Here is a 23,779-nt window from a genome sequence, read left to right on the forward strand (position 1 = left end):
ACTCAATTAATACTTGCTAGATGAGTGAATGAATTACAAAATGATTTATTAACCAAGGCTGCCAGGAAAATGTCACCTTTGCATTCACTTTAAAAGAGTGGCATTTCTAGATAAAGCAACAAACTTTTTCAAAAGTACGGCTAAGCTTCATAAAAAAGAAAGGATGCTACTTTTCAAAGAATATGTTGAACAACAATTCTATAATTATAATTATTATATTTACAAATGTCTGCTTTAATTTTCTGCTATTAAGATTTCAAAAATGCTCAATTTTTTTCCTCTTGGAATTTGGGAGTTTCTTCAAAAGACTATCTGCACAGGTGACTTGGGATTCTTATACTCAACAAATATTTACTGAGTGCACAGTAATTACTCCTGGGCACTAGATAAAATAAACGTAAAACATCAGAGTCAAGAAATTATTACCAAGACTAACATAAAGCTCAATGTAAGAAAATGTATTGACTTTAAGAGGAAGTTCAACAAAAATGAACACAAAGCCCAGTTAATAAATACCTTATTTCTAAAGGGTATTAAATCAAAGGCCAGCTAAAATTGGAGCTTTCACTGCTTCTTGTCACACAGCTCCAGGTAAGAAGAGACATCACATGCAAAACGTGTTAATCCTTATTTCTCCTAGAATACAAATATTCACCAATTCCAACGGTAAAAGCATTCTCAAGATAATATTACCTAGGAACTTTGATATGACTTTTTCTAGTACATGTAGCATTTAAAATTCTAACAGTTCACAAATGCTATTAGCTGCATTTACTTGGTATATAGCATTTTCCAATTTAGGTTTCAACTACTATATAGAGTAGTGGTTTAACTCATTACTATTAATGCCAAAACAATTTAGGAAAAGTTCACTTGTTTTCTGAGTACTACTGACACAATGATTGAAACATTAAAATATTAAATAGCCTCCCCATTCACAGGGGACCTTTGTCAATAGCTAGAGTTATGTGATGAAGGAAAAATGTGAATAATGTGCTTCAGTGATAAAAATAAATTCATAAAGACGAACTCCTTAATACAATGTCACTGTATAGTGCTCACTCGACTTCTCTCCAAAGTCTTTTTAAATTCTCAAATTGCCCAGCAGTAGCTGGGTTCCATGTGAGGATGGGAAGATAGGCTAGTGGTGGGCAGAGTCTGCCTAATGAGGACAATGGGAACACCAGGTCCCTACAAGGCAGGCTCCTGAGTGAGGAAGCAGCCCAATGGTGTCAAGAGACTGAATATGTACAGGGGGACTCAGCAAATTAGAAAATATATTGAAGATAACAGAGCTAGGTGTTTCATAGTCAGTGAAATGAGATACAAATAGGGAAAGAAGTTAACTAGAATTAACCAGCTAGAATTAATCCAGTAGTGTTAGACTGGTATCAATGTGAACTGGTAACAGGTATCAGTGAGAACTCGTGACTTTTAATATATAGAGAGAAGTAAATAGAGATGTGTGTGTGTGTGTTTCTTAACTCTGTCCACTGAGAAGGCCTGGGAATAATACCTCAGTAGCAATGAGAACACCTAGTGTGCAAATCTTGGTTTCTAAATACCACCTCAACTAAAAGCAACCAGAACTCCTTGGAGAAATGGTTGTTTCCAGGGGTAGGGCTGAGAAATAACAAAATAAGCCTGGAACATCTTTTTGTGCCAGAATATAAGGAAAGCTCAAAAAATGATAGAGACATACATATGAAAGAATAGAAAAGCCAGCTTGAAAGGCTTCCCACTAGCCATAGTTGGGACAATTTAAGCATTAAAATAATGAGAGCAACAAATCCAGGAGTCCATGCTGATATAAATGAATAAATGCTTAAGATCAATCTTCAGAACAGTTATAAGATTTTGAGATTCACTATTTTCCCAATTTCTATTTTCAAGATATGTCTGTTATCTCCCACCCTTTTCACAGGACAAGATGTTGACAATACACTGTTTAAATTTCTTCCTTATAATAAAATGCAACTAATAAATAGAATGATGGAATTTGAAAAATTACAATTTGGCAACCATCAGAGTAATAATTAATTCAGGCAAGAAACATTCACAGATGCTGAAACTAGTGGGTGAAAGTGATATGAGGAATGTGATGTTACAAAGTCTCCAAGTTTCTCTCCACACACACACAAAATATTACAAAGGGGGAAAAAAGTAACTTTACAGTTACAGAAATGGAGTAGACACTATCTTAATCAAGTGATCAAAGGTAACACCACATAAGACAAACTGACACCATGTGCCAATCAAAAGAATTTAATGAAAAGAATCATTTCTGTGACAGTCCAGCCCAAATGCCTAACAGGGATCTAGTCATATGAAAACATCAAACAAACCCTAATTTAGATACAATCTACAAAATGACACTTTTGACAATTACTGGCCAAAGACATGCAAGGCAAGGAAATACTATGGAACTGTTCCAGATTAAAGAAGACTACAAACTCAGGACAACTGAATACTCTTGGATCCTTTGGCTATAAAGGTCATTATGAGGATAAAAGGCAAAATTGGAATGAGGGTCTCTGGACAAAGTGTATATGAGTTCTTTGTTCTGGTCCTGCAACTTTTCACTAAATTTGAAATTGCTTTCAATTAAAAAAACTGCATTAATAATCTTTCTTTTTCAATTATGCAGGCAGAGAGTTCTAACAATTGCTAACTTCATTACTTTTGTAGTTTGTGGTTTTCTTCAAGAAAGTATGGTAATCTTTTAACACTAACAATGATAATAGCAAATATTAGGCCCTTATTAGCTGTTAAGTATTGTTCTAAGCTCTATATATTAACTCATTTAATCCTCAACACAATCCTCTAAGGTGGGTACTATTACTACCTACATTTTACAGATGGGGAAAGCTAAAGACAGAAAGATTAAGGTACTTGCTCAAGGGGAAAAAAATTTACTGTTACACAAAGAGCTGAATCTAGGAAGTCAAGCTCCACACTTTCTATGGAATACTGTCTCTCTAGGAAAGGACAGCTGTACCTTGGAGTTTCGCAAGATACCAGTAACTAAAAGATGAGAGACCTCAGTGATTATAAAGCCTCAGAATCCATAAAAAGTTTATTTGTTGTTCAACATTCATTTAGTACCAGGTTGAAAAGATGTAAGATCTTAAATTCATAATACTGGAAATTTCTAGTACAGATTTATGATGTTTATTTAGCAAAAAAACTAATAATAAACTACTACAAAAATATTTATGATACTTTCGAAAACTAGACTTTAAAGAAGACCAATTCTTTTCTTAACTTTGGTTGCATTCAGGAATAACCTGAAATTTAAGTAGTTTTTTTTTTTAGGAACATCGTGACTACATTGGTTTAAAACACTAAAACATCTGAACTTTACTATTTCTCTACTGTAAAAGTAGAGCTGGAGTTGAAATAACCTTTTTTGTGTGTGTGCCTTTTCTAACTGTCTATTCAATAATTCCCAGTTATATTTCTTTGTTCTCTTGAAATTGACTTATTTCCCAGATCCAGAAGCGCTTTCCTGCTTTAACTTTTTTTTTTTTCCAGGCCCCAGCTGTGTCAATGGGGAAGAAAGTAAATCTGCTTACTCTGGTGAAACAGTGTTGGAGACAAAACAACAAGTTATTTCCAAATAATTAAATTCAGAGTTCTACTTAAATTATAAATTGCCCTCTTATTTCTAGTGAGTAATGAGTATCTATTTTAATGGAAGTGTTGGCAAACCAAAAACCATAGACGTGACCTCTAAGTCCTGCCTAACCAATTTACTTGCAAAATAAATTCTTACATTCCAGAAGACAAATACCATATCTATTCGTAATTTATCCATGTCTTCAGTCTACACAAATGCTAATAAAAATATTACACCAATTTGGTATTTCAGAGAATTCTGCTCCTTGCTTCCTATTAATATAAAGAAAATGAAAGACAATCACAACGACATCAAATTAATTTCTGAAAAAATATTATCCAAATTCTTCATTAAAAAATATAAAAAATGAAGACAGCACCGTAAACTAAATAAAACTTCCATTTCTTATAGTAGTCTAAATCTCATGAAAGTATTGCTTTTCCTAGAATTGATAACAGCAAAGTACTGCCTATAACTACTTATAATTTAATAACTTTTTATAATTTCATAAAAGCATATCTCCCTAGACAATTCTCTGGACGCCTTTATAAACTTTATATTCATTGACTCTCTAATGTTATATTTGTTCTTTTCCCTACTGAGAAGACCTCACTTGGCAAAAATTCATGAGTAACTCAAAAGATAAGAATTCTAGGACATCATGAAGACACAGCACTGCAAAAACCTTCTACATTCTTAGGCTCTTTACAGTAAAGTTACCAGTAGTTGCGAACAGTAGTTGGTATTCTTAGATATTACTTAAGTGTGACGAATACTATTTGCTTTTTGGGGGTGTTTATGTCATGTACCAAGAATCATATATTCCCTAAACTTAACATGTATCTGGAGGGCATCACTTTCTCAAGATTTCCAAACTAACTCAGAATGACAGCACCTAGTTTTTGCCTCCTCGAATTCACTTCTTTGATCCTCCAATGATGCTTTTAAAAACACCTATGTTTCCTCTTGCACAGTATACACATGTCTGGTGATCTAGGTGAACACAGTCAGGGTTTCACTTTGTCAAAGTAAAAAGAGCTGTGCAGAGGTGAAAATTTGTAACAGCGAGGAAGATTTTGGAAAGGGTAGAAGTAGAGCAAAATTTACTGATATAGTGTCCAGCGATGAGAGTTGTATTAGCTCATTTAATTAAAATACCAAAATGGGATTTAATAAAGCATCTATATTTGGGAAATAATATACTCATCATAAAATTCAGAGTGGGGAAAAAAAGAGGTATATGAGAAAATCCATTTATAGTCCAAAAATTTTGGCCTGAAAATGTCAAGAACATATCAGATTTTCTGAAGGAGTGACTATATTTTACATCTTGTGACCCATGCTGCCAGACCCCACACACCTACTTCTGGATCCAGAATAACCTTTTAAGCCTTTCTTCTACCTACTCTTGCCAAAGTCTAGTTTCTCTTGCTCATCAATCTGTTAACAGCTGTTTGTCAACTAGGTACCCCTTTTCTCTCTGTCATCTTCTGAGACAAGACTCATGATCACCAGGGAAAGGGGGTCAGAAAAGGAAGTAATCAGAGGACATCGCCACATGACCTAAGCCAGTTACTTCCTGAACTTTTTCGAACTAAAGCAGGCAGGAAAGACTCCTTTCTCTTTAGTCAAGATCCTGGGAAAAGGTAAGTTTACAGCTGCCCACAGCCACAGAGTTTAGCCTCTAGGAAATGCAGTAGGAGAAAATAAAAGCAAAATCCAGAAAGACACAGAGAAATGCAGATAACCAGGGCGGATTAAGCCCCTGACTACATACCTACACTTTCCTTAAGTTAAATATAGTTTTTAATTAATATAGATTGATTTTCTCCTACATCAATTTTTTCTCAACTGGGTCATTCCATTAATAAACACACTTTTATATATTTCCACCTTTTAAAAAATAAAAAAAAACTGCCTTCATATCATATTTATCTTCAGGTATCACAGCCCCACTTCTCTTCTCCTCCTTTTGAAAGTCAACAATATTTACTGTCTGCACTTCCTCTTTTATCCACTCCGATCCGACGTTCACTTCCACCACTACAGTGCAACTGCTTTGTCGAGATCACCAGCAGCAACCTCAGCCTCTACTTTGCCGATCCAATGGCGGGTCTCTGTCATGATCTTACTCAAACTTCTGGAGCATCTGACACTGACTATGCCTTCTTTCTTAAAATATTTCCTTCATATACTTCAGCACTCTAGATTCTCCCAGTTCCCCTCATACCTCACTGGTCACGTCTTCTTTCTTCTTTCCAGGATCCTTCTCCTCTCAGCATTCAGTCCTTCACTTCTTTGCATCGTGATCTCCATGTTTCTCAAAGTTTTTTTTTTTTTTTTCCCATTATTGATCAGGCCCAACTGAGCCTGTTTCAACTTCTTTTTCCCCTAATTGCCTCCATCTCCAAGAAATTTTAATACCACAGATACATAAAACCTAGGGACCGTCCTTAATTCCTGTCCCCACCCCCATCAACTTCCTAAATCCAATCCAACAGCAAATCCTGCCAGCTATTCCTTCAAACTATATCTCAAATCAGACCTCTCTGCTACCTCCCTCTACCAGCTCACCGCAAGACCCTCAACAGGCCTTTTACTTCTACTCCTGCCTCTCTTCTCCAGAGTCTAATATCCACGCAGTAACTACATAATCTTTTCAAAAGATAGAACACACATCATTACTTAGCTCGAAACTCCTAAATGGAGCTAGACTTTCAGTAAGTATACTGACATTATACTTAAAATAAATCCCACACTCTTTATTAGGCCCTTCAAGGCCTTACGAGATCTGGCCCCTGTTTATCCCAGTGATCTTACTTGTCGCCTACCACTCTCCCCATTCCTTATGACCATCTAGCTACACCAGCCTTCTACAGTCCCCTAAATACTTTGAGGTCATTCCAGCCACAGAGTCTTAGCCTGGCTGATCTCTAAACCTGGAATATACTTCATCCAGACCTTCCTGTGACTCACTCTCTCTCATCACTCAGGTCTATAATCAAATATCACCTCTTTAGGAAGTTTCTCCTTGACTACGTTACTTAAATAGCCCCCACCCTACCTAGTCACCGACCATGTATTACCCTGCTTTACTTGTATCATATCACTAATCTGTTCCAGCAGTCCTGTGAGTGTGTATATATCTCCACACACACACACACATGCAAACTTGTTCATTATCTGTCTTCCTAAAAGAGTGCTAACTTCATGAAGGTAGGATATCTATTTTGCTCAATGCTCTATCCCCAAAACCCAGAATAATGCCAGTGAGTCACTTGCAATTAATGAAATCATTGATGACAGAGTATCCTTACAACAAATTTCCCATTACTTGAAGTAATTTGAGTCTCTCTCTTTATCGTCTGCCACTAAAAAAAGACTTATTAAGACATATAAACTGCTCAAACTTTAAAATAAAGCTCTGTAGTAAAAAAAAAAAAAAAAAAAAAAGAAGACATAGTATACTGTAATTTCAAGCCAATCAACAAAGCATGTTGAACAATCACTTATGCACAGTAATTTATTAAGCGTTTAGTTTTGTGATAAATTCAGCCTCCAGTACTTAATATAGTGCAGGTTCCATTAGAAACTAGAGTGATTACTTTTGGGGCATTCCTGAAAAACACTCAAAGAATCTAGACACAGTCCTAAAACATATATCCACTAACTTAAAACTTAACCTTCCCTTTTTCAAAAGCTTCCAATAACACATCTAAAAGAATGCAGTCTAAAGTCATGGTCAGATTCATGCAATTGAGCATGCTCATTAAAAACAGATGACAGAAATTTAAACAACTACCAAAGCAGATCAATCTTCAACTATCTCACACTGCAATCTGGGATATGCTTACCTTTGCTAAGGTCACAGGCTCTGGATCAGTGGGTATGCAGCTAGCACACAGAAACCTATTATTATTCATTGTAGTAGAGCTGTAGCACTATCATTAAAATTCTGCCACAAAATATTTGGTACTGGTCAAAACATGGAAAATAAGGATGTTAGAATTCTATATTCTTACAATATATAATTCAGAAACCAAACAAACAAATAAGCATATGTAAAGGGTAAAGAATTTCTTGGGCCTCCCCTCTCTAATCACTCACCCTCCCATTTCCCTTTTTCCTAGCCCACCTCTATCCCCTTCCAAAAAGTTCAAGGCATTGTTTTAAAAGAACTGTCACTCAAATTCTTCACCGGAAGTAAATTCTGCGAAGGATTTGAAAATGGCTAGCGATAGTGCCATCTAGCAATGAAGAATTATTCTGTCAACTAGTTTCTTGCCTGTCTTAGCTTAAATTCATTTTTTATTAACCTAACAATATCTTTTCAATCCATAAACCAACATAATTATCCATAAAGAAAATAAATACTGACATTTATTACATTAAGATGTAATAAGGTGTAATCCCAACTTCCAACTCTTATACACAGTGGTAGTATTTTTGAACAAAATCCTTGCTGAAATGAAATTTTTTTTAAATGTTCAATTTTTTAAAATGTCAGTAGAGTACTTCCCTTTTTCTTTAAGCATAATCAGATCTACCAGTTCTTAAGAAAACCCTTTACTTGATCATACTACCTATTTGTAACTACCATTCAATTTCCTCCATTTTCTTGCCTACCCCTTAAATAGGGGGTTACCCATATATCTACTTCCTATCTACTCATTCTCTTAAATCATTTTTTATTATGGCAAAATACACATAACATAAAATTTACCATCTTAACCATTTTTAAGTGTATAGTTCAATGGTATTAAGTATTCATATTGTTGTGCAACCATCACCACCAACCAACTCTACAACTCTCTTCATCTTGCAAAATGGAAACTCTGTACCAATTAACCAATAATTCCCCATTCCCCTCCCCCTAGCCCCCGGCAACCACTATTCTACTGTCTCTATGATTTTGACTACTCTAGGTATCTCATATAAGCAGAATCATACTGTATTTGCCTTTTTGTGACTGACTTATTTCACTTAGCATAATGTCTTCAAGGTTCATCCATGTTCTAACATATGTCAGAATTTCCTTACTTTTTAAGACTGAATAATACTCCATTGTATACCACATTTTGTTTATCCATGTATCTGTTGATGGACATTTGGGTTGCTTCCACTTAAATCTTTTTTAAGATTTATTCCGTGTGTATATGTGAGTCAATTCCCCATACCAATGTTTAAAGTGATATCCTGTAGGTTAATGATTTTCTTCTTGTCATATCTAATGGCTTTTTTCCAACACACTGTATTTCTCTATTTAGCGCTACTGGCCACTTTTCATCTCTCCTCTCTCTATCCCCCAGTGAGAGAGACAGAGAGAGAGAAGAAATGACTTAGATTCATAATGACAAAGATTCATATAATATAAAGAGAATAAAACATGAAGGATGTCAATGGGCCAGAGAAATAAAACCAAACTAAAAGCATGCACAAAATATAAATGAGGTCCTTAATAAAAGCTACAAAAAGTAGACAAAGAAGGAAATAAAATCAGTCACAGGGTTCACAAGGTAAGCACAAATCATCCCCTCAGGAATACAACTATTCTTATTACAGAGAACTAAAAAAAGATTCTTCATGAGGGCTCTCAGCAGATACTTTGCAATATGGTGGACTATGCCCTCAACTATACAACCATCCGTCACTTCCTGAAAACTCTCCTCTATAGACTTTCAAGAAAGTGCACCTTCCTGATTCACCTCCCATGTCTCTGATGGCCATTATTTATTTCATTAGTTAATCCTTTGCTTTTGTCTTATTAGCAGTATTCCCAAGGGGCTATTCTCTTTCCTTTTCCTTCTCTTAGTGAACTCTTAATTCATATAACTCTAACTATGTTACCTTTATATGTGAGCGAATCACAACTCCATATCGTTATTTCTGTTTTAGAACATAGCCTTTAAGCAGCCATAAGCTCCTAGTGATAAACACCTGTTTTATACTTCTTTTTTTTTTTTTTTAGCTATTACCTGGTAAGGAAAGAAAACTGATGATGGAAATAAAAACTTAATTTCCTTCAATGCAACTGACATTTGCTGTTTCATTTTGTTAGACTGATCTAGACTCTTAGTATTAAACTAATAACTTAAGTAAGCAGCTGATTTTAAACACTTTGAATCAAAAGTATCTAAATGTCCACCATTTTCAACACCTCGGAAGAACTCACACTGATGCAAAGAGAAAGAGAAACAGAAGACTGGCCAAATGTTAGAGGAATGCTTATTAAGGACCTCTTATTTAAGAGCACCTTAACCAGATGAGAAAGTTAGACAATAAACATTATTTGTACTTTGTACCCTATCTGAATACATAACCATCCACAGAGTGAAAAGATTTTTAAGACATAATATAAACACTATGTGATTTATCCTATGTTTTAATCATACATTCCCTCTGAGACATATTTATATATGTAATATAACAGATTATGTGTATACATTATGTTTCAGAATTATAGAAATGAATTTTTAGAAATAAGTCATATTCAAATCGAAATGGTTATCTAGTATCTGTGAAATCTTTATTTTCATTGTAATTTGCATTATTTCTATTACAGTTGCTTCTAAATTGCTAAGTAATATTCAGGGGAATTGAAAAAAAGACCCAAGTAAGCATAAAATTTGTTTGAGAAAAGATTTTTGTAAAACTGACCATCTTTGAAGAGGAAAATATTATTACCAACGAACAAGTTCTTCATCCAAAAGAGCAGGAACAAAATATTTGTTCCACCTAAAGCAGAATTTGATATAGTGAATCTCCCGCAATAACATATATTTTAACAACCAGAACTTGAACCAGAGTCCTCCTACCCACCCCCTTGCCAAGCCAAGGATTAGTAAAGCAAAATTTAACACACATCCATGTGGAACTGGTTCCCAGTTGGTGGGGTAAGGGAGGAAAGAACAGTAAGATTTTCAAGAAAGCCTATTGTTTTCTAGATAGTCCATCACAGTGAAAAGTGGACAGCCCTCATTTTTACCTTCTGCAGAAGGTTCTGTTACTGTACTCCAAACTTGAGGTATCGCTTGAGTCTGTGAACACAGCAGAGGAGAAATGTAGAATAATTCAGGTATATAGAAAACCATAAGGCAAATTCACAAACAATTTTAGAATAGTACTTCCTTAAATTATAAGAAAAGCATCATCATATGATGCATATATAAAAGTTGGGTTTTTGTTATTTGAGAAAAAATGGAGGCTCACAATGTATCTAATTCATGTGTCCACACAGAATAGAAATTGTCAAGTTTTCTAAAGCCCAAAGTACAGAGAGATGTAACAGGCAGTCGGTCTCTGCATCCTATTCTGAGAGGTGGTCTCTATTTCAGAACAAAACCAAGAAAGAACTACAAAGGAAGACAGAGCTATCTCAAAGTCAAATATCTTCTATAGATTAAAAAGTCATAATTAATCCCAGCAAATCAGTACATGCAATGACCCTAAGTCTCCAAAAGTCAAGTATCCTGAAGTAAAAGAGGAAGAGTGCCAACAATAAAAGAGAAAGAGAAAGAGAAAAGAAGACAACTAAACTAATAAAAACCAAAACAGTCCTGATGAAGAGATCTGAAATTAAGGGTACAGAGAGACCGAAATACTAACATAGAATAAGATTAAGAAAGATTACCAATTTATTGTGAGTGCTCTGAATTCATTTGGATAATTATATAATAAAAAGAAAGCTATTTGATTATAAAGGAATAAAAACACACTTTATACAAAGTCCAAAAATCAATCCTGATTAATATAAAGCAGTGTTTGCAAAATGATCAATTTGCCAACTGATCAAGTAATATTTATGCTACTCTTATAGAAAAAAACCCATGTTAACACACTTAAACGTTGGTTGATAGAATAAATGAACAATACGTTCGTGTCACCTACTCTCTACATAAAAGAAACTTTGACAAAAAAGACTTTTGTTAGTGGTGCAAATAATGACATCTGTCATTCTGAAACCAGACTCTACCTCAAGGACAGGCTTCCCTTGTATAAACCACTTTCTGTGGACAATGAAAACCCAGTACCTCTATAGATGGCTAACAACTGCTTCTCCTAGAACTAAAAGTATTGTATAAAAGTTGAAAAGTGTTAAACATCTGGGCTAATAAAACAGCATAAGCATTTGAAGCATACTAAGTGCCTTGTGTTTTTAAAATGTGCTATATTAATTACAAGTATCCTGAAAGCTATAAATCCAGTAGAGTCCTTCCCAGGGAAGGGTGACAAAAGATGAAAAAAGTAAATGTCCCTTTATACGCAACTAACTCCTCTGGCCTTACTTGACTTCTGCAGGCAGACTAACATACTTCTTTTTCTATTAACCCACAGTGCCTACTACCTATCTTGATTACAGATAGTATCACATCCATTAATTACTTGTCAACAGAACTTTCTCCAGTAATGGACGACAGGCAGGTGGAGGACAGAAAACATATTCTTCAGCTGTGTATCTTCAGTATCTGTGTATCTTCATTCTTCCCACTCAAATCCACATTACATTAAACTCAGAGCTGATTTTCCTGCCTATAGTGAATTCATCATCCTATAACTCTTCCATATTATATGACTTTCTAAAACAAGAAGCTGTAATAGCTCCTAATATTTAGTACAAGGATGATAAAAATGTTAAAATACACTACACCACCTGCCACATACACAGTAAATATTGCCAATCAGTAATTTCTACAGTAATATCCTTCTTTGCTACTGAGACCAGGCACAGATCAAGCATCCTTAATACAGTCCTCCAGGCAATCACTATTGTTTGGTAAGCACTGGTGTATCAGTGGAATCTTACTTGTCATTCTTAAAGCAGTTCATCAGACTTAAACATCAAAGCTCACTAGTCTCGTCTCCCTGTCTAACCCTATTTTCTACTATTCCCCAACTCAGAAATATTAGTCTCCAACATCCCCCCCCCATGTGCCACCTTCATACTTGCCTTACAAAAATAGTAACAACGGATAGTCACTGAGCGCTTGCTATGTAGTAGGCACTAGTCTAAGCACTTTACATGTACAAATTCATTTCATCCTCAACACTCTGATGTAGTAGACAACCTTTACCCCTAACAGATGACAAAACCAAGACACAGAAAGGTTAAGCACTACATGTTAATAGCAAAAGACAAATATTAAAACAATGATTTATTCTTATCTCGTATACTAAAAAATTACATTTCTGACTTGTAAACTGTGCTGATTTGAGGGATTTAGGACTAAAGTGTGGAATTACACCTATTCATTTACTCATTTTAATGTGCTAACCTGTATGTATATCCCTCTCTCTCACTTCTAAGAAAATTTTCTCTCTTTCAAAATCTTGCTGAAGAGTCATCTCCCTAATGAAGACTTCCTCATAATAAATCTATTCATTCTCTTAAACTCCCACCAATAGAACCATTGACCTAGTATTTAATCAAACGTTCCTGTACTGTTATTTAACACTTCATCTGTGCACACGTAACAATATCGTAAACTCCTGGAAAAACAAGGCCTTATCTTATACTTACTTGTACAAGTGAGTATCAGTCACCATAGTGACTGCTATGCCTACTACTGTACACAACATACAATATTGTGTTGATGGACGCCACAAAGATAATGGCTACCTTATTATCTATAAGGTCTACATTTTGAGTTACTCTGCTGATGTCAAACAATGTGCACTGATCCTTTTACATTTTTTTTCATTCCAGTCTCATTGTAACCAACAGCATACACATGAAAAAGCTGGTAGATTTTATCAACATTTAGAGATCCATTTATACTTTCACACCCAGAAGAAAATCCTTATGAATATCAAGGATCTATACAAAGGAAATAGTTATAATCCTCCTTACTTTTAGAAATTTAACACCCATAGTCAGGAATTCTTTTCCTTTATATTTCCTTTATGTAACATTTACACTTTTGCTTTCCTAAACAGAAAGAAAACACTCTTGGTCATTTATCTCTAGCTAGGCTTTATATACACTTCAAAACATCCATCATTAAAGGCCAACATCTTTCATTCTCTCAGACAATTTCAGTTCCTTTAAATTTCTAATCAAAAAACAATAATAATAATAATAAACCTTCAGCAAATTTTCCAGATGTCTATTCAATCTGTAAAGCCCAAAATTACACAATGACCTTAGGTAAGATAAGACCCGTGCTGAACAGGATGGAAAGATTACCTCATGAGTGTCACATGTTAAAATAACTATTTAACCCAATGAGCTATCATTTTTAAAAACAGTACATTACTTAATCAGTTTTTTTATCTACTATGGTCCCTAGATCTTATACATAACCAATAATTTTCTATCTATATTTTCCTTCATTAGGTAGCTGGCTACTATTTAACTGCTCATTCATTAATTTTAACAACTGATCCAGTTTATCAAAATCTGTCTGAAATCTAATACTAGTTTTTTAAATAGCTTTCATTTGTATTAGACTTTTGCCATGTGCAAACTAACCAAGCATTCTCTACACACACACAAAAAGTACATTCAGGTCATGCTGAAATTTTTCTATATGAGATCAGTATCAATTTCTGAGGAACACAACTTTACTTTTTCCCCACTGACAATATTCCATAAAGATCTCAGGTACATTTTACAAACCAGAGAATTGCACACTACAATGGTGAGTATGTAGTCTAATATATCTATTCATTTTATTGATGAGTATTAAGAGACTGAATCAAAAACCTTACAAAACTTTAAATAGAGCTGAACATTTTAGTTCGTTCAGCATTATTACAAAGGTAAGTAAGTCAACACTTACTTAGTGCCTATCAGGTGTTGCCAGGAATTATGCCAGGCACTTTTACTACATTACTCATTTAAATCACATAAGAATTGCATTTTACAAGTGAATTTTTAAATGTGCCAAATGTCTTAATGTTCATAAACAGAAGGGCCAGGATTTAAATTTGTACATCTTGAAAGCCCACACGCCTCCTTTAGTATGCTACCTCCACTTCCATTTCTAGCAAATTTTCAGGTAACTGAAGGAGGAGCTATACGGGGGCTACCATTTATGGTCTATCTCCTTATCCCCTTCCAGAACTCCTGGTCAACCCTCACAGCCTACCGCAAATACCATCTTCTGTGTATAATCCTATCAGAGAGTTCATTAGTCCTTCCAGTGAGCTACCTCATATCTTACACTTACTTCTAGTATTATACATTTCACCACATGTTGTAATTATTTGTTTACTCTGTTTTTCCCACTCAGCTACTTACTCCTTATAGCCCAGAGACGCATTTAACTCATCTTTAGTACCCAGGATCCAATGCCTGCTTAGCACATAATACATACAACCAATTATGCTTCATTGCTACTGTAACATGAATTAGCTTACATGTAACTGGTAAAAAGGAATCATGTTAATATAATGTAAAAGTCACATCATTTCACACGTGATCATTTTACACCACCAAGTAACAGCAAATGGATACAAAGTATGAAGAACACCAGAAAAACAAAGCTATGAACACGATGTCTGCTCACCATTCCTTCTTCCTTTTAGCTCAATCTGGCCACAGGCTCTCAGAAATGCTTGTTGCTCAGTTCTCATCTTTGTGCACATTGCCCTTGTCTTCATAATTTAGCAACTTCAACCCTACCTAATACCTCCTTTTAATAAGTTATCTTTAATTATTTTTTAAGGTAAAGTCCTATATCTACTATAGTATTTACTGATTAGGAATTTAACACGTCTTTTTTACCTGTATTTTTATTAGTACTGTTAGTGCTCTGATTACAACGTTGCATAGGTTTTCAGTAGTCTGCTCCAACCCCGATTTTTCCCATAAATTCTAATTTTTAAGTTCATAATTGTGCAAAGCATAAGTTTTCCAGGAATGCATATATTTCATTATGGCAGAAATGCCTGTACTCAAAGTATGAACTGAATTACTGAGAATCCAATGCTCATGGGGCACTATACACTCATTCATTCAATTCATTAGACAAATCTTTACTGAAAATCAAAGTAAATAAGGCACTGCTCCAGGCACTGAAGACACAACAATGACAGGCAAAGTATGACTGTATGTTTGTGTGTGTATGCATGTGTGTGCATATGTGTGTGTATGTACCTATATTCATATTCAACTAAACAACCTTAAATTACATATTATTGTATTCTAATCTCTTTATCAACAATTTCCAAACCTTTTCAGAAGAATTACTTTTTGTTTCCCAAGAGAAATCTTAAACAGAAACAGAATATACCAGATAAAAGCAGAACTCTACAGATTTAGCATGCCCTGTCCCTGAAATACCTCCAGGAAACCTGGGGCTTGTCAGGCTATGATTTAAAAACCACTGATCTAACAACAATGCTCTGCCTTTTTACATGAAGCCTGTAATAAATAAAAAGAGTATGACATGGTAAAATCAATTGAGAAAAATAACACTGAGAAAATCAATCAGGTTACCATAACGCTTCTAGCAGAGGTTTATTTCACTCAACTCCTCTCTCTTCCCTCCCATGCAGCTGTTTTAGTAGGAGCCCTAAAACACTTCCTCCCAAGCCCTAATCCCCTAAGAAGGTTATGTGAGAGACTGGGGTTTGGAGAATAGGAAGCATAGAGCAGATAATTTAGGCCAACTCTTTGAAGACTTAGGGGGAAATCTTCTCACCACCATAATGGTAAAATCTTAGGGGGTGGAAATTAAGGTGAAAGCCTAGGAAAAAAGAGATTTAAGAAGCTATTCAACTTGAAAAGACCTTAAGCTGAAAACAAATAAACATTCTCATAGATCACAAAAGATCCCACAAAACTCACTAGGGTGGGAAATCAAAATGGGGTTTAAGGACAGAATCCCCTTGAATTTGGGACACAGTAATAAACAAAATAGACAAAGACACCCCCCACCCCGCTCTCTGAGGCTAACATTTTCAGGGGTAGGGGACAGAAGGGAGACAAACATGACAAATAAGTCAATTATATTATAACTTAGAAGCTGATTCCTGACATGGGGAAAAGAAAGTGTGAAGCTAAGTAAGAGGGATCAAGAAGGGTGCCAAACAACAAAGAGGGTGTCGGGGGGACGTGGTTTGCAATTTGCAATTTTAAATAGAGTGGTCAGGGTAGGCCTCAAGGAGAGAAGAGGCCAAAAAAGAGGTAACGAGTTAGCCAGGAGGACATCTGCATTCCTGCAGCAAGGAGTCCATCTGGGCAGAGCACACTGAGTGAGAGAAATGGAAAAGACAGAAAACGGAAGAGAGGAGGGTGCAGGAGAGGACAGATGATGTAGAGCCTTACAGATCTTTGTAAAGATTTTAACTTTTACTCTGAGCCATTACAGGGTATTGAGCAAATTTGATTTATATCTTAAATAGATTACTCTGCTAAGTGAAGAACAAATTTCAAAAGACCACAAGTATACAGAAGGAGACCCTCAGGCAGCTACCACAATTATCCAGGAAAGGGATGGGGGCTGAACCAGGGTGGTAGCACAACAGGTGGTGAGAAGTGGTCAAATCTTTTTTTTCCTTCATTCAAACGAGTTAGTTTTGTGGGCTCCATTCAGCTTACCACAAACTCCAAATATAAAATATACTAGTGGCAATAGACTCCATTGGATCTCCAAGTCCTTTACTAATAATCTACATATTGCTGAGATATCTCATATAAATAGTCTTACTGAGTTTTTGACCATTCTAGCACTTTCCCCCATGAAACTTATACTCATTTATTCCTATTCCTACCCAAGTTCATATTACTTTAAAATAATATGGGGAAGGGAAATGGAGAGGTTTTTTTTTAAGTCTATGTATCTTTCATTAAAGTCAGTGGTATATTTTTCCTTCTTTCTTTTTCTTCTTCCCAGAGTATTTCATCAGATGCCTCTTTTAGAAAGTGAAAACAAAAACATAAGAACACCTTTTTTTTTTTAAATTTTTATTGAAGTATAGTTGATTTACAATGTTGTGTTAGTTTCACGTGTAGAGCAAAGTGAATCAGTTTTACATATACATATATCCACTCTTTTTTAGATTCTTTTCCCATATAGGTCATTACAGAGTACTGAGTAGAGTTCCCTGTGCTATACAGTAGGTCCTTATTAGTTATCTATTTTATACATAGTAGTGTGTATGTGTCAAACCCAATCTCCCAATTTATCCCTCCCCTCCCAAGCAAACCTTCTTCTATATTAATAAAAATACTGAGTTGATGGAATAGTTTCCTGTATTTTCTCATTTCCAAATGTTACCACTGACAGTCTAGTAAACTTTGTTATTTTTTCATACTCCTACTTGGTAATCTGTCCCAGATTCTTTTTAATTTCATTTCACTATTCAAACTGGCAGAGGAAAATATATGCTACAATATAATTGCCTGACTTTGACAAAAGAATAGAAACATTAGGAAAAAGACATTTTGTTTGACACTGTTACTAAAAAAAGAAAAAGAAAAAAAACTTAACAGACTTTTTTTTTTATGTAGCTTTCTACAATTGGGGATCAAGTTGAGGTTTTAGGCCATACACTTTCTGTCTAAAAAATTACTATCCGTAAGACAGCTTGAGGACTTAAGGGTAGAAAAAGGAATAAAATATAAATTATACAACTGTATCATGCAGTCTTTATCATCAGCAGACTTTGCCTTCTAAAGACTTTAGGAACTGTTCTCCATAATTAAAAAAAAAAACTTTGGTTGGGGCCTCCTTGGTGGCACAATGGTTAAGAATCCGCCTGCCAATGCAGAGGACACGGGTTTGAGCCCTGGTCTGGGAAGATCCCACATGCCGCAGAGCAACTAAGCCCGTGCACTACAACTACTGAGCCCGCGTGCCACAACTACTGAAGCCCGTGCGTCTAGAGCCTGTGCTGCACAACAAGAGAAACCACTGCAGTGAGAAGCCCGCACACCACAACAAAGAGTAGCCCCTGCTTGCCGCAACTAGAAAAAGCCCACGCGCAGCAACGAAGACCCAACACAGCCAAAAATAAATAAATAAAATAAATTAAAAAAAAAAAAAATTAAACTTTGGGATCCACATGTTGATTTGACAAACCTTTTATAATAATGCCATTTAACAGATGAAACAATGCTCTACAACTTTAAGCTCTCAGACATGCGTTACCTTATTTATTCTAGTATAAGGTATCAAATTAACTGAAAACAGGCTGACCTTTAATAAATCCTAAGAAAAATTAAAATCATATTTCAAAATAAAAAATGGAACAATTATTTACTAAAATATAAATATCCTCATAGAAATGTTATTTTGATTTGTTTGTAAATCATATGCAATTAGTGAGCTCAGAAAAGCACCTCAGGGATTCAGATCACTAAAACAGTCCTACCTTCTGATGTTTTCCATCGTTTCCATAAATCCTCAACAGTTATATGCTTGTCTTCTCTGTGCAGATGGCTGTGTTTATTAGTAGCATCTTTATATTTCATATCTTCTCTGATAAACTATAAAAGAGAAAACACTAAGTTAAGTATACTTAAATTCACTATTTTATTCTCTATAAACAGAAAAAAGTAAAATGTGAAATACAGCAGCTGGTAATTTTCTGATCATAACTGGTGCATTTTTGGTATTTTATACTCACATTATTCTTAAATGTTTATAAAATTTATTTAATGAGATGTCTTCTAATCATAACAACAGCAGCAGCAATAAAAGTACTTATTTAACTCATTATTTATCAGGTCCTATTGCACATTATATAATAAATATGTCATATCTGCACACACACACAGTCATTTAACTTCATGACAGTTCTATAAGGAAAGTATTATGTATTACCATTTTATAGATAAGAAAACCAAGGCCCAAAGAGGTTAAGTAATTTGCCTAAGGTTGAAAAAATAATGAATGTCAGAGCTGAGATTCCAACCCAAGCAGTTTGGGTTACGCTCAACAGCATAATGTACTGCCTCAATATTATAATTTTTACCAAATACTTAGTGACAGGGGTATTGCAGAACACACTGAATACTAACCTCAATTACTGCATCGTATTTCTGTTTTCTACCTTTTTAAGTCATTACTTATAGTTGAAAGACATAATTACAGTGTTTAGAACTAAAGTATTTTACAAAACTGAAGTAGCTCCTCTATTAATCTTAAAGTATATACAGAGAGAAAACACTAAAAATTTTCTTTGCTAAAAAACCAACCTACTCTGTATTGCTTCATTATATAAAATTCTCCAACTGCCCTTCACTGTCTAGCAAATAAAAAGCAAACTTTTTATGAATTACATACCATTTCCCAATCTTGTCCCTGACAATCTTTTAGGCCTTAACTCTTGACACTTTCCCCATATCAACCCAATACTCTAATTATATAAAACTAATAGTTTTTATAAATTATTATGCTTTTTCTACCTCAATATTTCTGATCTTTCTTGCTTTGGTATTGTTTTACTCGGTATCTTTATTAATTTTTTTTCTGATTCCAAAATTATAAGATCATACAAAAGCTTATTTCAGGGGCTTCCCTGGTGGCGCAGTGGTTGAGAATCTGCCTGCCAATGCAGGGCACATGGGTTCGAGTCCTGGTCTGGGAAGATCCCACATGCCACGGAGCAACTGGGCCCGTGAGCCACAATTACTGAGCCTGAACGTCTGGAGCCTGTGCTCCGCAACAAGAGAGGCCGCGATAGTGAGAGGCCCGCGCACCGCGATGAAGAGTGGCCCCCACTTCCCACAACTAGAGAAAGCCCTCGCACAGAAATGAAGACCCAACACAGCCATAAATAAAATAAGTAAATAAAATTTGAAAAAAGAAAATGCTCCCTATTAAAAAAAAAAAAAAAAAAAGCTTATTTCAGAAATCCATAATGCAAAAAGTAGAAATCTCTTAGAGCTCCAAACCCTAGAGGCATATTTTTCTGACTTTTATATACTGACAATGAACATCACCCTCAAACAAAAGACCAAATTTTACTTTTGAGTAGAGCTGTTCTCTACTGAAACTAAAAAAGAAAAATTTAATAGCTGTAGAGAAATATAGAGAAAATCATTTCACTTTTCTAAGCGAAATAACCTTGGGTACAAATGAAGAAACAAAGTTTTAGGAAAAACCACTACTCAGCATGTGGTCAGCAGACTAGTGTCAATCAGCAAACTGACACTGGTGTAGAATATACACAGAAATGAAGAAATTTCAGAATTTAGAATTAGCAATTAGACAATGCTTTCAAAGAATTTGACCCCAAGCATGAGGTAAATGTACTTGCCATGTAGGTCCTATCCATAATGAACTGGTAACAAAATATCTGGTTCTTCACCATAGAGGTAATCTGGAAAGCACTAATCTAGAAGGTCCCCTTTAGCACTTGTATATTATATTGTTCTAAACAATGCCTTACTCTTTTTTTCCCTAAATGCCCCCCTTTTTTTTTTTATTCATTTATTTATTTTTGGCTGTGTTGGGTCTTCGTTGCTGTGTGCTGGCTTTCTCTAGTTGCGGTGAGCGGGGTCTACTCTTCGCTGCCAGTGCACAGGCTTCTCACTGCGGTGGCTTCTCTTGTTGTGAAGCACTGGCTCTAGGCGCGCAGGCTTCAGTAGTTGTTGCTCGCGGGCTCTAGAGCACAGGCTCAGCAGTTGTGGCGCACGGGCTTACTTGCTCCGCAGCGTGTGGGATCTTCCTGGACCAGTGCTCGAACCCGTGTCCCCTGCACTGGCAGGCAGATTCTCAACCACTGCACCACCAGGGAAGCCCCTAAATGCCCTTTTTTAAAGTTATTTTTAAAGGGACCTGCCTCATTGCCTCCACTCCTCCTGTCTATTTCTATTTCCCATTTTCTATTTCCCTATTTCTGCCCATCCCTCTTCCTCTTCTGATTGACATTTTTAGAGTCCTGTAGATATACCTGGAAAATATCTGCCAATGATATGCTCAGAAACTGCCCCTATCCTGGAAGAGATCCAAGAGTTAGAGAGAAATTCTAGAATGAAAAACATGATGATTGACAGAGCAGAGAGGAAGCCTGTCTTGGAAATGGTCCAGTCAGTTGGAACAAATGGCAACTGTTTCATTTATGTGACACATTAAAAAAACAATGTCCTAGGAAATTCTTTTTACCACGTGAACACAAAGAGCCCAGAAGTAGAGTTCTGTGGCTTTAGGATCAACATATTTCAGAAAATAAAGCTAATTACCATATATAAACTAGGTGTGGCATTCTAGCTACTGAATTACTCTAGAAAGCCTAGAATGAGTGTATCGATATCTATCAAAATATGTGCTTAACAAAATAAAATAATTAAGATATAAAAAAAGACAATAAAAAAAGCTTATAAAGATATCTATAGTACATCTGCTGTAAAAGAACTGTCTGACTCCTAAGAAAGTTGAGCGTAAACAATAAATACACTGAATTATGTTTTCTCTGGAATTATCATTCAAAAATTAATACATACTTCTGTTTTAAAATATGACCCTCGAAATAACACAAAAGTGTATTCATGTAACAAAAGTATACTCTACATCTAATATATCTTCAACATTTTGATCATAAAATATGACTAGAAGGCACCATAATTAAAATTACTTTATGTTGACACTAAGTTGGAAAATACTTAAACCAAATACAATACAAACCATTAGCTTCCATTAAACCATTTTCCCAATATCCTACAAAGGAGCAGACAATTCTGACTGTTCACACTTTTTTAAAACTTCACAGGAAACTGCAGATTTTAGAAATGGGGGAGGCTAGTAGAGAAATTTAAAAAAGAGTCATCAATAACTGAAAATGCATGCGAAAATTATAAATACTTCTTACTCATTAAAATCTGTGAATTAAGAAATCTGAAAATAGAATCTGAAATCCTATGAAGTAAATCTTCAAATAACGTACAGCAAGCAATATAGAGTTCCTTAGTAAACATATCCAATTATGCAAACCTACTGCAGGAAAGTCTGCACTGACAATACAAATAAAGGAATGCTCAATAAATAAATGACTATTGAATATTCTTTTCAAAAACATTTACCCCAATGATTCTTTTATATAAATTCTTCTGGTACCATTAAAGAAATTACATATCCAGTTTCAAGAAGTTATGTTTTTTTTTCTATACTTTTTATTTTGAAAATATTTCAAAGGTTGCAGAATAAACAAAAAGCTTTTTTACCCCCAACTGAATCACTTGGGAATAAGTTGCAGGCATGTTGTCCCATTATCACTGAATAATTCAGCATGTTTTCCTATAAACATGATGTCATCCTATATAGTGATGGTATGACCACAAAAATTAGGAAATTAACACTGATACTCTATATTCCCTACTACTTAATCCACAGAGCACATTCCATATGTGCAGTTGCCCCAAAGATATTCTTTGTAGCAAAAGGATTCAATCTAGGACCATGTGTTAAATTTAGTCCACATGTCCCTTTAGTCTCCTTCAATTGAGAACAGTTCATCAGTCTTTCCTTGACGGTCACAACCTTACAGGAAGTCACCTTTTGAAAGACTGATTTCAGCTCCTTGTACCTGTAACATATATATTATTCTGCATTTTATATGTGTATTTGTATTTTGTATTTGTGCATATTGTTGTTGTATTTACTTTTGTTTTATTTTTATGCTATTTATTGCATTTGTATTGATATTTGTATTGTGTATTTTTATGATACTGCTTAATAAAATCTGATACATATTAATATAGACATATTTTGGGACACTATTCAGCCTCTACCTCTTTCCCTGAGAACTACCTACCAACATTAGTGTAGATCCCTGAATGTGTCCCCTCCCTCAACCTATCACCCCCGCCACAGCTATGTGATCAAAGGACAGACACTTGACCCAGAAAAAAATAATCCAGAGCCTGACCAGGATGACAGAATTCTGTCTCACAAGAAACTACAAATCAGATCATGAAAAGTTGGGTCACTTGGCCAAGGTTCTGGATTTTTAAGGTAGTAAAGACACTTGTGTTGAAGGTACCATTTTATGAGCAGTCAAGGTGGGCCAGGTGGTGAGGAGAATGGAGGAAGCCAATATGCAGAGAGAGAAAATAATAAAAGAGATAGGAGTGAGCACACAGAAAGATACAGCACCAGAACTGCCTCGGTTCCCAATGACTTTCCAGTCTCAGTTACTCCAGAGGCCTGGGCTATACAATTCTTGTCCTGATTTCCATGATGTAACAATGATAAATCTGTCTTTCCTCTTTTA

General features: G+C 35.3%; 1 protein-coding gene across 3 annotated transcripts in view; it reads right to left on the bottom strand.

Annotated features, from left to right (window-relative positions):
- The window catches only part of STIM2 (stromal interaction molecule 2), a 162,411-nt gene that overhangs the window by 42,151 nt on the left and 96,481 nt on the right, over positions 1-23,779 (bottom strand). For all 3 annotated transcript variants that reach the window (XM_059923229.1, XM_059923228.1, XM_059923230.1), the window contains one exon: positions 18,938-19,052. In XM_059923229.1, the coding sequence (XP_059779212.1) occupies positions 18,938-19,052 (115 nt within the window). The remainder of the gene's footprint in view (positions 1-18,937; positions 19,053-23,779) is intronic.

This window comes from Balaenoptera ricei, chromosome 5 (assembly GCF_028023285.1).
Source record: "Balaenoptera ricei isolate mBalRic1 chromosome 5, mBalRic1.hap2, whole genome shotgun sequence".
In the NCBI taxonomy this organism is placed as follows: Eukaryota; Metazoa; Chordata; class Mammalia; order Artiodactyla; family Balaenopteridae; genus Balaenoptera; species Balaenoptera ricei.